The sequence below is a fragment of the Gymnoscopelus microlampas genome, assembly GCF_963454915.1.
Source record: "Gymnoscopelus microlampas genome assembly, chromosome: 16".
Classification (NCBI taxonomy): domain Eukaryota; kingdom Metazoa; phylum Chordata; class Actinopteri; order Myctophiformes; family Myctophidae; genus Gymnoscopelus; species Gymnoscopelus microlampas.
In genome coordinates, this window is record NC_139953.1 from 25,857,531 (window position 1) to 25,873,135 (window position 15,605).

The 15,605-nt window shown below is 38.7% G+C and overlaps 1 protein-coding gene across 3 annotated transcripts; it reads left to right on the forward strand.

Annotated features, from left to right (window-relative positions):
- Positions 1–32: 32 nt before the first annotated feature.
- abcd4 (ATP-binding cassette, sub-family D (ALD), member 4) lies at positions 33–15,583 on the forward strand. Of its 3 annotated transcripts, none has more exons than XM_084083079.1 (20): positions 33–230; positions 929–1,047; positions 1,635–1,762; positions 5,815–5,954; positions 6,122–6,238; positions 6,838–6,963; positions 7,449–7,499; positions 7,775–7,869; positions 8,076–8,197; positions 9,093–9,184; positions 9,269–9,412; positions 10,064–10,269; positions 11,014–11,105; positions 11,604–11,640; positions 12,034–12,083; positions 12,461–12,513; positions 12,727–12,803; positions 13,196–13,311; positions 13,703–14,649; positions 15,124–15,583. In XM_084083079.1, exons 1-19 carry the CDS (start codon positions 190–192, stop codon positions 13,799–13,801), a joined length of 1,905 nt encoding a protein of 634 aa, XP_083939205.1. In that variant the 5' UTR covers positions 33–189; the 3' UTR covers positions 13,802–14,649; positions 15,124–15,583. The 3 variants fall into 3 exon arrangements, with proteins under 3 accessions (XP_083939205.1, XP_083939206.1, XP_083939207.1); XM_084083080.1 differs by having other exon boundaries at positions 9,323–9,412; positions 15,124–15,581; XM_084083081.1 differs by lacking the exons at positions 13,703–14,649; positions 15,124–15,583 and having other exon boundaries at positions 12,466–12,513; positions 13,196–13,259.
- Positions 15,584–15,605: the final 22 nt, after the last annotated feature.

Consider the following 15,605-nt stretch of genomic DNA (forward strand, 5'->3'; position numbering starts at 1 on the left):
GTTTGTTTTGCTTAGCCCTCACAACCTATGCTCACAACGAGGTTCAGTATGTAGTCAAGTTATATACAGCGTGAAAGAACATGAAATAAAGTAGGCTAGTCTGCGTCCTTAATTTGACTTCTGCAAAATCCATTAACTCTCTCCTGTAATTTAGAGAGATCGTGACATTGTCACCCAGTGCTTGTACAGATGCCACCTTTGGGAAGGAGAAATGTAAGGGAAACAAAAAGGTAAGATCAACGTACTGGTGGTATCATACAGCAATATCAATATTTTGTCATATATAAATGGTATGGTATAACAGGCCATTTGCTGTATTAACAGTTATGGAAGAAGTACTCACATGTTTTACTTAAGTAAAAGTATCAATACTGCAATGTAGAAATACTCTGTTACAAGTGGAAGTCCTGCATTCAAAATATGCTTGAGTAAAAGTACAAAAGTATCATCATAAAAATATACTTTAAGTACCAAAAGTACTCATTGTGCAGAATGTCCCATTTCACAAGTTCAAAATGTATTAAAAAAAATCTTTTGAAGATAGCCGATCTACAAGCTCACATTGTGAGCTTGTAGATCTTGCAGATCTACAGATTCTACAAGCTCACATTGTGAGCTTGCAGATCTGCTATTTTAAAATACAAATACTGAAATATATACACGGCTGAAGTGGTTAGTGTGTTTTGTAATAATAATCAAAATCTAACAAGTAACTAGTAGCTAAAGTTTTCGCATAATTGTAGCAGTAGTAGAGCAAAAGTTTCCTCTGAGATGTAGTGGAGTAGAATGAAAAAGTATAAAATTGTAATTACTGAAGAAAGTATATTAAGTAATACCTCAAAATTGACTTAAGTACAGTACTTAGTTACTTTCCACCACTGCCTGTCTGTCTGTCTCTCTCTCTCGCATGTCTGTCATCTGCCATCAGACCAAAACTAGACTGGAGGTTTGTGCAGAGGTTCTGCAGCATCCAGAAGGTTCTGTTTCCATCATGGTCAAGTCAGAGTGTGCTGATGTTTGGAACGCTTCTTGGAGTTACTTTGACAGGTAGCCTAGCTTTTTGCTTAACTTAATTAAGACCGGGAACGAACCTGTGTCATTTTTTTATTTATTTGGCGAGCTTGTATTTCTGCTATTTCTGGAAAAAAAAACGTTAATGTGTGTCAATTTTTAAATATATATATATATCTATTTGAAGTGAACATTTGTAACTCAAATCTTTGCTTCTGGGGATTCTCCAAATGTCTTCTAAATCCTAACAGATTTTTTGAAAATGTGTTTAGCCGCGGACCCCCATCTCAAAATATGTTGTTTCAGGGACCCCCAGAAGTTGTAACAGAGTTAAAAATGTTTGCTTAAAAACATATAAAAACCCCACAAATTTTCACTATTTTTCAAAAAATAGTTCATAGTGCACTATGAACTATTTTAGACTTTAAGTTTTAATATGTCTTTCAGTCAGCTGGGTTAACTGACTGAGGCACTTTGATATATTGAACACGGGGAAAACGTTGTGCAAAGTTGCATTGTTTGCTGGGGAAAGCTGCATTTGCTTACTTTGTTTTACAATCGGCTTGAAGGACTGGCTACTGTGACAAGTTGTTAACTCATCTTTTTTCCCCTCCCATGATTAGAGCAACTGATCATTTACCAAGTGGGTGTTCTTCCAAGCCAGTTCTACAAAGTGCTGGCTGACAAGGATTACCCAGGATTCACCACTCTTTTGTCCTTGGCTGTGGGACTCATATTGCTCAATTCCACAGTAAGTTGACGTCTAACATAATGCTGCAAATGGTAAAAGCAAATTGTACCAGCAAACCGTTCTAGAAACTTCACAGCAGGGGAATGCACATGCTCACACACTCAACATGTCTTACTTGCTAGGGCTGGGTAACCAGTTGCCATTTACTACATGATCAAACAAGTAACTTCCGCATCCCAACAGCCCTCATTAAAGTCTTTTAGCAGTCAGGTTCAAAAAGGCCAAGTATTCCTCCAGCCAAGATTCCCTAGAAAAGCAGGCTGGTTTATGCTCAGCAGATAAATGATGCAAGGTCCAGAGTTGGTTAACAGTAACAGCTTTTTTTTTTTTACCCAGCAGGCATGCTATTGGGCATACAGTACAGAGATATTAACATTAAAAACCTTAACATTAGGGATATTACTTTTAACCACAGTGAATTAAGAGCTGGACAGTCCCAAAGCACATGAAGACGTGTACCTCGATTGCCACAATTTTGCCAGAATAAAACTGGGTGTTTGTCCATTTTGGATAATCTAACCTCTATTCAGAATCTTGTAATGTATTTTAATAATCTAAATCTCACATTTAGATTAGCTCAAAGCAAAATTGCATAACACTTACTCACTAGAAGTGAGAAGCATTTAGAGAAATCTTAAGGTCATACTCCCAAGCTGTCTGGACTCTGGGCAGAAGAATATGCATTAGGGGCAACCATAATCATGAAACTGTGAATACTTGAGACTTCACCTCTTGACAAAGCAGTCTTCTCAAGAAGCTGATCCCTTTCTGAGCATGCAGCACATTTTAAAAACATCTGTCCCACTGTTGTAATGCCATGCCCATCTTTATTATTTAAAGTGCATGCTCCAGCTGAGAGGACTGCCAAACATGACAGGATGGAAGAGAACGCCCCTTGATACTGCAGCTGCTTCGCAATAGAACATAGAACAATAGAACATAATAATAATAATAATAATGGATTTGATTTATAATGTACTTTACATTTGTGAAGTGCTACAATAGGCAATTGCATAAAAAAAAGAATCATCACACACACAAAAAAAAACATCTAAGCATTAAGAAACTGAAACGGAACATTTAAAACATGAGGCCATAAAGCCTAGAGGTGAAACCAGTGTAGCTGAAACAATGCTCTGTTAAAAGGATAGGTCTTTAGTCCTCTCTTAAAAGAGTCAACCGACTGGTGCTCTCAGGTGGGCAGGGAGGGCGTTCCACAGTTCGGGGGCGAGCAGAAGGCCCGGTCGCCCATGGTATGTAGGTTGGTCTTGGGGGTTTTGAGGAGGTTAGTGTTTGAAGAGCGGAGGTTGCGGGTCGAGGGTTGTGGGGAGACTCATTTCTTGGGGTAGGAAGGAGCGTTGCTGTGGATGTACTGATGATGATAATACATTATTTATTTAATAATAATAAATACTTGTGTTATCCAATAGAGGTGATGGTTTTGGACAATGGGATTATTATTCTAATCGTGATTCAGGTTTCACAATTGTGTAATCGTGAAACTTGGTTTATTTGGTCAGCTGTTGCACCTTGCCCTCATCTCCTCCCCATTACACAATGTTTAATAACCAGAACATTCTGGTCCATCATACAGTCCATCTCCCCATCCATCTGCCTCACAGAGACAATAAAATCATACAGGCCATTACTCACCATTTGACTAAAGATATGGTTGAAATTATATTAAGAAAATCTCCACCAAAAATGCCAATCATTCTTATTACAATGCTAAGCAAAAATAATCAGGATGATTATCATTTTAGCCATTATTGTGGAGTGCTTGCTTTGGCTAATAAAAAAGATGATGGTTTATATTACGATGTCTTATTTTACGAGGGCAGGTCAACCTGCTCCGTTCATTGCACTCTGAATGACCTACAAGAGGAAATGTCAATACAACTTTATAGACTATTAGGCCTAAAAATAAAGACAATATAAATCTCAGTCCATAGTATCTTGAGTGGAAGGACTCCTGCACGTCCTTTCATTTACAACTAGATGTTTTGTAATTATTGTATTTTGCATTATTAGCTTATCACAATAAATTATGATTCAGTTTGGCAATATATCGTCGGTGTCCAGCCGGGACCAGCTAACTCCATTTTCAGGGTTTTTTTTTTTTTTCATAAATCAATGCTATTGAACCCCTTTTACATCTGTGTACATTTTTTTTTAATAATAACCTATGAAAAGTATTAAAAAGCGCCTCTGACGAAAACTCCCAACTCCATTGGATCCTCAATCTGTCCGTCAAAAACAAACAACTCCCCCCTCCTCTCATGCTCTCCACTGCTGCATACTATATATACAGGGTTTTTGCCAATTGTCAAATATAAATACTACAGATTTAAAAAAACGTAATTCAGACTTTTTTTTTGACCAATTGTCAGATATAAATTTGGACAGTTTTCACTGTGTAATTTCAGCGTTAAACCAATATGCAGGATGTGACTGAATATCACTCATGTCAGACTGCATTCATGCTTTACCCTCCACCTTTAGCAGAGACTTTAAGTGAACAGTCATTTGCTCTCGGCTCTGGTCACCGTTTTGCGGGGTGTTTTCACCAACCCAGTGACTGGAAGGTTTAGGCAACACACAACACACAACAGTGTAATAATAAAATGTTGATGGATAGGTAAATGCAACTGTGGTTGTTATTGTTAGTGCAGTAGGCTACAGATTTGATAGGCTACAGATTCTATTATTCATGAATGTATTTTTTTTTATTGATATGCCATTTATTTATTGTTGGTGTGCCATGATTGCTTTTGTTAAATACATTTAGTATTGAGTATTGAGGCAGAATTGTTTGTTGTACTCAACTGTAGAAGAACAACAGTGGTAACAGTTAGATCATCCATGGATGTTTCCAATGCATGTTAAAATAAAAGTTGTTTAAGTACAGTATTCAGCTTGATCTATACTTAGTATATGAGGATGGCGCACACCATAAATAGCTGATCTCCAAGCTCACAATGCGTTGTGATGTGTTGTGAGCTTTGAGATTCATTGTCAGCTGTTCTTATCAATGATGGACAAAACCTCCTAACTCCACTCGAGCTGGATTGGGGTAAAGTGGTGATAATATAATGACACATGCAAGTATCTGATAATATATAAAGTCACAATACCAAGTTTGATGAGGCTGTATTGCTTTGTTTTAAAAATATAAGGTTTTCTTCATTTTCTGAAAAATGTATATTTTGTTTTTCATTTCCTGAACAATTACCATTTTGGAGTTAGCTGGTTCCGGCCGGACAGCAGAGATATGAAAGTTTAATTTAATCTAGAATAGATCAGATCATGTGCCTCCAGACTGTTGAGCATTGAGGCCAGTTACAACAGGTCTGTGTCAGGAGTTATTGCTATCAGGAGTAGCATTGTGAAAAAAGGTCCTGTAAGCAGACTGCTGATGGGAAATGAGATAAACAGAGATACAGAGAAGTGCAAAAAAAAGTATTAAGAAAGGTTTAGTAATGATATCTGACAAAATTTAAAATTCAATCGCATAAAGAAATGATGTCAAGATTTGTAATTGTTAAATCTCATAAACGAGTACACAAGTACAATTATTTCGTTTGGTTCCTCAACATTGTAGCAACAATCGCAAAAACAACAAAAGAAAGAATAAGAATAACAATAGTAAGGTAAATAAATAGCTATGTAGATACATAGCACCCTTTGAGGTGCTTGGAAGGTGCTGTGTCAAAGAGTCCTAATTCTAAATATAATACAGCATATGTTGTATATAAGCATATATTTGCATATACAGCATATGTGTATGTACATGCTAGTGGCTGTGAAACAGTCGTCGCTAGGGTCTTTGATAAACTTACAGGCTTTACGAACACAACATCTGTTGTATTAGTTGTATGTGTCGTGGATGGAGGGACTCATGTCCAGTGATGTGCTGGGCCATCTGCATGACCCTCATAGGTTTGGGTGTAAATATTTTGGTTGTAAATATATCCCTTTCTTACTCACGTACTTACTCACTCACTCGCTCTTTCGCTCTCTCTCTCTGTCTCTCCTCTCTCCATATTCCTCAGCTTAAAAGCCTGGACCAGTATATATGCAGTCAGATGTATGTTAATTGGAGACAGACGCTTACTGAGAGCCTCCATGCGGACTACTTCCAAGGCAGGGTCTATTACACCCTCAACGTACTGAGGGAGGACATAGATAACCCGTAAGCCTGCAGTCTATACACATTTCAATATTCAACGCTACATATTTATTGAGAGTCTTAAGTAAAAACGGCTGGCTTTTGAATAGGCACAGTAAAATCCTTCCGTTAATTTAACTAGTTCGGCTAGTTTGTTCTGGTGATTTGCATGTGTTTTGTGTGACTTGCAGAGATCAGCGAATAAGCCAGGATGCAGACAGGCTGTGCAAGCAGATGAGCACCATGGCTAGTCGGCTGATAGTGTCACCATTCACGCTGTCTTACTACACCTACCAATGCTACCACAGGTGAGGTTGTGTGCCGTGTTACTACAACTACCAATGCTACCACAGGTGAAGTTGTAACAAGCTGATACAAATCATACTTAAAAGACCATACCAGGGGTCTGACATGTTTATCCCATTGACAATGAATTACACATTGTTTACTTCACATTACTTTGACCATTTTCCAAAGCGTAACATGGTTTGAAGGTACACAAATGTGCAAAATCTAAAAGTAAAGCCGTTAATTGTAATAATAATAATAATAAAAACATAGTAATAAAATAATATATATATCTGGATGGATGGATGGATGGATGGCCAAAGTTGTTAGTAGACAATGACATGTATTGACAGCAGTATGGTGCTTTTAAGTTACTTGTATACTGTATTTGTGGATTTCTAAATACAGTTTGGACACAGCTTACCTCCCATTACTTTTTCAATCCAATGTTTTCTTTCATCTGTGTTTTGAAGAGGAGGCCATTAAGAGAGACAGGAAATAGAAGGGAAATGCTTAACTGCCCCGTGAAAGATAGGACTAAACCTCACGCAATTGTGTTATAATTATGTATACTTACTTAACCTCTGATCTACCCCAATCTACTTTTTCCTTCTTGCAGTACTGGATGGATTGGCCCTGTGAGTATATTTGGCTATTTTGTGATTGGGACAATTGCCAACAAAATTCTTATGGGTCCCATTGTGGCCACTCTGTTTGAGCAAGAGAAACTGGAAGGAGACTTCAGGTAAAATCAATATGTTTTAACAAGAAACAAATGCACACAATGTGAAACAAAGAATTTGTGTTGATGCATGGACAATTCTGCCTTACATAGCTTAAACGACACATCTTATTGTATTTTTTAGAATGAATCAAGTTAACAGACATTAGCATACAACAATTCTGAATATCACTAGAATAGTTGGATGTAGAGACAGCTTTGTTAGAGCTTGTCCGTCTAAAGTTTACAGTCGTGGAAAACATTCATTTAAAGAGGAAGCTGCTCATGTAGACTTTGGCCCAGAGCCACTTGCCTATGAGGAAACTTTACAGGATATGTGTCAGATAAATAAGATGGATCTAATGCTGGTTTTGCAATCACAGATTGATATGGAGATGTCTTTGAACTCTGGCAGACAGTTATGTCGAGAGAAAATGAATTATGGGCAGGCTTTTAACAAACTGTATTTATTTTTTTGCAAAAATAAAATGATGATATTCTGCCTCCAGGTTCAAGCACATGCAGATCAGAGTCAATGCTGAGTCTGCCGCTTTTTACAGGTTAGACTCATGAACGTTTTTATTGTCTGTTTTGTTTTCTTATTTGGGTGGTAGATGTACTGTATGGCATTTGCCGCATACTGTAGGAAAATTCCTTCTTAGACGTTGATCTTACTATATTTTACTTCCAAATGACCGTAGATCATCATTTGGATGTAAAATATTGAAAGAACACTAATTTAGTAGATTTGTCAGTCACTGCCAACAAGATGATTTGACCCATGTGCTTTCAAACAATGGTTTGCAATGGCTTGCATCTGTCTGTGCAAATGTAGAGCCGGTAAGGTGGAGCACATGAGGACTGACCGCAGATTGCAATCTCTACTGAATACTCAAAGGAACCTGATGAACAAGGAGCTCTGGCTTTACAGTAAGAAACACTGATAAACATCTGTCATTAGATGTCTCATCTGTCATAACAGTTTGCAAATAGTACAGAGGTATGATTCTTAAAAGGATAACTCAAAAAGCCCTACAGGCTTTTTTCCATTGTGGTCCTGTGTGCATCTGCTAAACTTACATGCAGCTGCAGTTTAACATCTCTCTCTCTCTCTCACTCCCTCTTGTTACTCTCAGTTGGGGTGAACACCTTTGACTACATGGGAGGTTTCCTCAGCTACATTATCATCGCCATCCCTATTTTCTCTGGGGTTTACGATGGTCTCAGCCCCGGTGATCTTAGTGCACTCATTAGTAAGGTAGGCATGCATCCAAGAGATATGTGTATTGGGGTAGTATGTCTTTGTTTGTAAATACACATTCAATAATTAGGGTTAGGGTTATTTGTAAATTATTTACAATTTAGGCATTTAGCAGACACTCTTTATCCAGAGCGACTTACAGTAAGCAAGGTAAACACATACATCAAATGCTGAGAGACAGTAAACTAGGATCATAGGTAAACCAAGAACCTAGGGTTAGGGTTATATTCCCCTTCTGTGTCACTTTGAATTTGTCTGTCTCTGAACGATTGCTTCAAATAATAAATTCAAATGTGATTGTGATTGTCACTCCTCTGTTAAAACCCTTACCTGTCCAGAATGGTCAAAATGAATTTGAACAGCGTCAAGCTTGTACTAGACTAGAATTTGTTTCTTTGCCTACCTTCTTCCACCACTGGGTAGCAGCAAAGCCTCTTCTAAAGAACTTGATAAAAACAAATACGGTAGGGTTGACAACAAATGATCTTACTCCTCAGTTTTGATAAGAAAAGATAATAAATAAATCTATGAAATCAATTAAATACATAAAACCAATGAAATACATAAATAAATAAAACCAATTCGTTTTAAAGTAATTAATCATCAATGTAGATTGATACGTTACATTTAGCCAATCACAATCATCGAAGATCATCACTATAAAGTAAACCATTAAATGTAAAGCTATAGTGTTATTATATTTCCACACAGTGGAAACCAAATGCTTGTATGAACAGTGAACACCCCATTGATTTAGGCACCATTTTGTAAATTCATCTACAATAATATATAGAAATGAAGCAAAATGGTGCAAGAAAAGAAAGATGGGATATTATCTTTCTTTCGCTCACACGCAATACGCTTTCTTTCTTTTTGTCCCTGTCATGGTCAGAATGCCTTTGTGTGCATCTACTTGATAAACGGCTTCACACAGCTAATAGACCTGTCAACCACTCTGTCAGATGTGGCCGGATACACCCACAGGTATCACACAGCATACCCATTGCCTCATTTGGGTGCACACGTGCGTGTTTGAAATCCAGCTATTTGATGATAGATGACTGCTAGTGAGTGTGGACAACCACCTCCTAGTGAATTTGTGTGTGTGTGTGTGTGTGTCAGGATAGGGGAGCTGAGAGAGGTAATGGATGACATCTTGCGCAGGCAGTGTGATTATGACCCAGCATCGGGGGAAAGCTACAACTTTGACAGGTATAACTATGTATGTCTATTTAAAATTCTTTGCTGCGACTGTGTGACATTTATATTCAGGGCAGGGTGGACAAGGCCTTTTTCCACCAGGCAAAGGACTTATGGGATCCCAAAATGTTTAAACCAGCCAGCCAATCAGAGATGATGTTTGGTCTTTCCTCTACCTTTCTTTGATCTTATTTTCAGTGGTGGAAAGTAACAAAGTACATTTACTCAAATAAATAAATAAGTACAATTTTGAGGTATTCTACTCTATATCATACTTTTCATTCCACTACAATTATTTGAAAACTTTATTTACTAGTTACTTTGCGGATTTAGATTATTATTCCAAAACATACATACATAAACTACTTAAGCCCTATTTTATAATAGGAAGCTCACAAGTGAGCTTGTAGATCTGCTATTTTTGTAAAAGTTTGAATCTTATTTTTTTTTATTTGAATAGTTTTACTTTGGTACTGTAAGCATATTTTGATGTCAATACTTTTGTACCTTTTACTCAAGTAAAATTTTGAATACCGGCTTTTTACTTGTAAATGCACAACATAAAGTATTTTTATATCGTGGTATTGCTACTTCTTCGTAAGTAAAAAATCTGGGTACTTTCCCCTCCACCCCTTTATTCTACCATCTCCTTCCTCCACACAGTGACTTTGATATCCATGGAGGACCGACGGACACAGCCTTCGTCTTGGACCGGCTGTCCTACAAGTGTCCTTACTCAGAGGACCTACTGGTGGAGGACCTGAACCTAAAGATCAGCCAGGGAAATAATTTGTTGGTGGTGGGGAACACAGGAACCGGCAAGACCTCTCTACTGAGGGTCCTCAACCGCCTCTGGGAGGCAGATAGCGGTACGGTGGCAGGGAGAGTTATGTGCGCTTAAAGGGTAAGACCACTTTGGTAGAGGTTTGGGTTGTGTATTTACCTTGCCATGATGTAACTCCAAAGGTGGGCAAGAAATCTAAAATAATTGCTCCAGTGATTAGAAATTGATAATTCAAAATATGCTCCTCATTGACTTACATTGTACGGTAAAACAGCTCTTAAAGTCACTCTTTTAGCACATAAATGAACCCAAATATAGCTGATTCAGACAATATAGAACATCACCAAACCCAGTACTGTTTGTTTTTTTAATAAAAATGTCAACTTCCTGTTGATTTTACTATTTGAAGATCTGGATCCGGATCCGCCGATCCAGTCCGGGTTTTCTACTTATTAAAAATGGCAAAATCAACAGGAAGTTGACATTTTTATTTAAAAAAAAAACAGTACTGGGTTTGGTGATGTTCTATATTGTCTGAATCAACTTTGTTTGCGTTCGTTTTTGTGCTAAAAGAGTGACTTTGAGAGCAGTTTTACCGTACAATGTAAGTCAATGAGGAGCATATTTTGAATTATCAATTTCTAATCAATGGAGCAATTATTTTTGATTTCTTGTCCACCTGGAGTTACATCATGGCAAGGTAACTACATAACCCAAACCTCTACCAAAGTGGTCTTGCCCTTTAATATGAGAGCGGGTACAAGAAGATGATTTTATGATTCCCATTCCTATCCTTGAGGTATACTGACATGTTATGGCCTTTCCCCAGGTTTTGTCCAGATGACCACATGCTTCGGACCCAGGGGCATTCTCTTCCTGCCCCAGAAGCCTTACCTAACCGATGGAACACTCCGTGAACAGGTATTTCCCTTTTAGACCTACGTAGACCTTTGGTTTTCTATATATTATATTGTATCGATATTGTAGATGGTATATTGTGAATACACACACTTTTAGTGCCAGGTACACCCACGCATTCACTCAGACTTGCTCACATCATGAACTCGATGCGTCTCATGCACCGAAAAGCACCACACTACATGTCATCATCATACACACCTCATACTAAAGCAAGGACCGCAATGGAAACCAGCTGTAAAGTTTTTTTTTTTACGTTATCCTGATGATTATGGTTTATCAGATATTTGTTACAGATGTATGTATGTGACATATGATTTTATTTCATGATCAATAAAGACATCAACCAAAACTTACACTATTAATGCATTACAGCTATTTGTGTTTGAGTGTTTTTTGTGTGGAATGTATCTTAACAAAACTACAAAGTGGGGAAATCAAAGAAAAAACAAAAGGAACACTTTAGTTCTTAGTAACGTTTGACTGTTTTTACTTTAACAGGTGATCTACCCTTTGAAAGATATTTACCCTGCATCAGGTATGATGGTGAATCCTGCAGTTAGTCTGTCAGTAGTTTGCAAACCTTTTGTGCCCAAGGCACACCGATGGGCAGGTCATAATCCCAACGCACACCCGTATTCGTAGCGAAAATAGCCGATTTACAAGTTTGTAAATAAATAAATAAAATAAAAAGTAAATAATTCATAACTTTTTGTATTTTACTTTTTGTATTCTTTGACCCTTAGGAAGGTTATACAGTCATACTTGTCTAATGATTCAACGGTTCTCTCAAAGGTTTCATGAATATACAGTAGACGTACCGTATGTCTAACCAACTGCATAGATGTCGACTACTACTATACTAACACACACTGCCAGTTATTTGTTCAGTCACTTGGGTATTTGCCTCATGTTGCTTTTCTGTTTTCAGGGGATGTGGATGATGGCAGAATAATACAATTTCTAGAGCTAGCAGGGGTGGTGAGTGAATTTCTTTAACTATGCTTTTATTATTATTGTAGCAGTATCAGTGAAAACGAAATTCTTTATTGTATGTCTGTCACATGTATGTATTACAGTATGCCCTTTGTTTGTCCGTCTGTCAATATTCCTTTGTCATTGCTCCTCACTTCTGATTTGAATGAAACTTCATACAGAATTCAATACCAAGATGGCTTGCAGGGGATTGCGTTTCAGCATTCTGCACCCACTGTCATTGTCATAATTGACGGGCGTATTATACTCCTGTATGCGATTCTCTTGAGTGTTTTACTATGCAGTCACCTTCAAGCTGACACTAATTCACCTTGGCTTGGATGCAACACTGAAGCAAGCCTGATTTCTCTCATTTTCTCCAGTCCAGTCTCTTGAAGCGTACCGGTGGGTTGGACGAGAAGGTCGAGTGGAACTGGTAAGGGTGAAACCGGGAAAAGAAACTACTCTGTGAAATCCTCAGTATTATTTTAAATCTGAGGGTGTGCAAAATGTACATTTGGTTACATTTGTACACTCTCAGAGATACAAACGCTGAAGATTTTATCAGAATTTGATAACACATTGAGCTGTGTGAAATAATTAACTAGACCAAATTATTCTAAAATAAGTGTCATGGCTCTCTCTCTAGGTATGATGTCCTGTCTCCAGGGGAGATGCAACGTCTCAGCTTTGCACGCCTCTTCTACCTGCAGCCCAAATATGCAGGTCTGTTGCCCTAAACAAAGTCCTTGCATTCCCTTTTATTATGTTGGCAATATTCTAGCTTCTTTGAACCCATTTAGACCAAAGGCCGATTCTACAAAATGTCTTCTAAATCCTAACAGTTTTCTGAAAAACTGATGTCGCTATATCAGTGGTTCTCAATCCCCCCCCCCCCAAGTGACCCTAGGACCCCACTTTGAGAACCACTGTTCTAAAACAGTTTTCTGAAAAACGTATGTTTAATCTAAAATGACACGGATGCTTTCCTGTTTTTTTATGGGTTAAATCAACGTCATAGTTTCTATTCAAGTGCAGATATATAACATTTTATTATTATTGCACCTATTTTGGGACTATGGGACTCACCTAAGCTGTATTGTGTTTATATTATACAGTGTTGGATGAGGCCACCAGTGCTCTGACAGAGGAGGCAGAGTCACAGCTGTACAGAGCCTGTAAACAGCTGGGCATGACCTTGGTCAGCCTGGGACACCGCAGCAGCCTGGAGAAGGTAGAGTAAACATGCATGCATACTGTACCACACTGTCTGGGTTACGTTTTGCAAACATATCTTTGCAGCTTTGATTGGGGTTTCCAAAGTCATCTTAGCCTGAGAAAGCATGAGTGTTTAGTCCGAAGTAGTCATAGGGACAGTCTACATGGGACCACCTGAATTTGCCTACAGTACGTAAAACTCATCCTACGTAAACTCATCGATATGCTCTTGACACACAGAGTGCATTGGGAAGTTTTCACCTGTCCTCCTCAAAATGGGACAGGTGATATTGGACAAAATAGGGTTGTCATTAAGTATCGGCAAAGTTCCCCATACATTTGCATATAATGTATGCGTGTAAAGTATTGTCTGAAGCTGACGCTTTGCTATTCTGCTTCTGTAACAGTACCATGATGTCCAGCTGAAGCTGTGTGGTGAGGGCCGGTGGGAGCTGAGCAAGTTGAAAGACAGTGGTAACCTAGTCCTTAGAGAAGCAAGCATGTGACCTTGGCTTAGAATGACCTCTGCACATACGAGGAAAACCTGGGGAGGAGAGGTGAGAATCAGTCACTCTCCCAAACCTCAGCAATGTTTACATTACAGGATTTTACTCTGCCTGGGCCAGAGTTGTGCCATTTTTTAAAACATTTTTTATATCATTTGGGTGGGGTGTTGTTTTGCAAGTGCTAAGTGTGAAGAAGATACGCTATTCAATAAGATCCTGCATGTCATTCTGAACATATTTCTTTCTATCCTACTATAATTCTAGTAACCTCTGTCTGTAGTGGTGAGTGAGTGAGTGAGTAGGTGAAGCTACCCGGTTCTCCTCAGTGGCTGGACCAATTGATTTTGCACACAGCCATTGACCATTACCATCTGAACTTAACTGTGAAGCCCGTTTTTCAATTTCACCAAATCTCAGCTTCTTATTAGCGTTTTTGTGTCAAACACTGTCGCCATGGTTACGGGGCTGCCCAGCTATGGGACGAACTGCCTCCCGGGTTGCCAGATCATGTGCGCATATCCCCCCACGGATGCGTCGACCGGGTATGGTCTAGTCATTCAAATTTCTCTAATCCGCATAGTCTGGTTAATTGTTAAATCCTTTAATTATCAATTATATTTTTATGACAGGCAATCAATGGTTACAATTTTAAATGCTGGGTTTTTGCTGCCTTCCCCACACATTCGCTTTGTGAGTCCTTTGTGACAGAAAGTTAGGCCATTCAGAAAGATCCCACATGTAATTTTGAACAGATTTGTTTTTCATTCAAACAACTCAACAATTAATTTTCCTGCAGTGTTCTGAAAAGTCATGGGTTACAGCTGATAGCGGTCATTACATGACTGCTTGTCTCCGCCAGGTCGAAAGGCATGGCGAGAGAGTATGTTTTTTCCCCGTTCGTCCGTGTGTCTGTCCGTCCGTCTGTGACCAGCTAATCTCCCGCACTGTTGTCTTGATGGCAGCGAAACTGTGCACACACACTCCCTGGATGCCAATTCAGAACCTCTGTCACAAATTTTTCTCATGGGCCTTTTATAGCGCCACCAGGAGGCCGATTTGTGCAAACTTTGCACGCACATTCACACTATGTTGAGGAGCAAATGCCACCCTTTTAACATTGGCCTGTTATAGCGCCACCAGCAGGTCTAATTTAGCGAAACAAATGTTTTTAACAAAATGCCTCAAATCATGAATGCAGTCAGTGTCCGATTATCGTGCAAGGCCTAAGAAGAAATGGCACCCTTTTCACATTGGCCTATTATAGCGCCACCAGGATGCCACAATAGCCTACCTGACCTGGCGGAGACCTGTGCTCCGAGGAGTTCATTTTGAAATGGAAAAATGTGTGTAAATATTTAATTTAGCAAATAATAAATGACAACGAATTACAACAGCAACAACAACAAATGCACTGAACAACAGCCAGACAACAAAATTCTGCTTTCTGGGCTTGGGCCCATAAAGGCAAGGCCTGTGCCGGGCTCAGACAGAATGTGCACAGGCTTGGATAGATAGGGTCGAGCTTGTTTGTTTGGTCCAGATCTAAACTGTACTTAACGCGCCCCACTGAAGGGGTGCTTGGAAACTAACGGCACAAGATTGACCGTGTGTAGTAATGTACTGTAACTACAATGTTTTTTAGTTGTTCTGAAATAAGAGATGAGTTACTTTACTGAACTAAAACCCAAAGCAATTGTAGCAGAAGGAATATGATGAACGAGGCCATACTGTAGACCCCAATCTATGGTTAGTTTTGTCATTTTGGTTTTATTTTTATGCAAATGTACATTGTATGTACATGTTT

What these genes read in the sequence shown, in the direction of transcription:
- abcd4 (XM_084083079.1), top strand. Translation starts at nt 190, where the DNA reads ATGCCACCTTTGGGAAGGAGAAATGTAAGGGAAACAAAAAG. An exon ending in GTGGCCGGATACACCCACAG is followed by an intron (nt 9,185 to 9,268) that starts GTATCACACAGC and finishes GATGACTGCTAG; the next exon opens with TGAGTGTGGACAACCACCTC. An exon ending in AGATATTTACCCTGCATCAG is followed by an intron (nt 11,641 to 12,033) that starts GTATGATGGTGA and finishes TTCTGTTTTCAG; the next exon opens with GGGATGTGGATGATGGCAGA.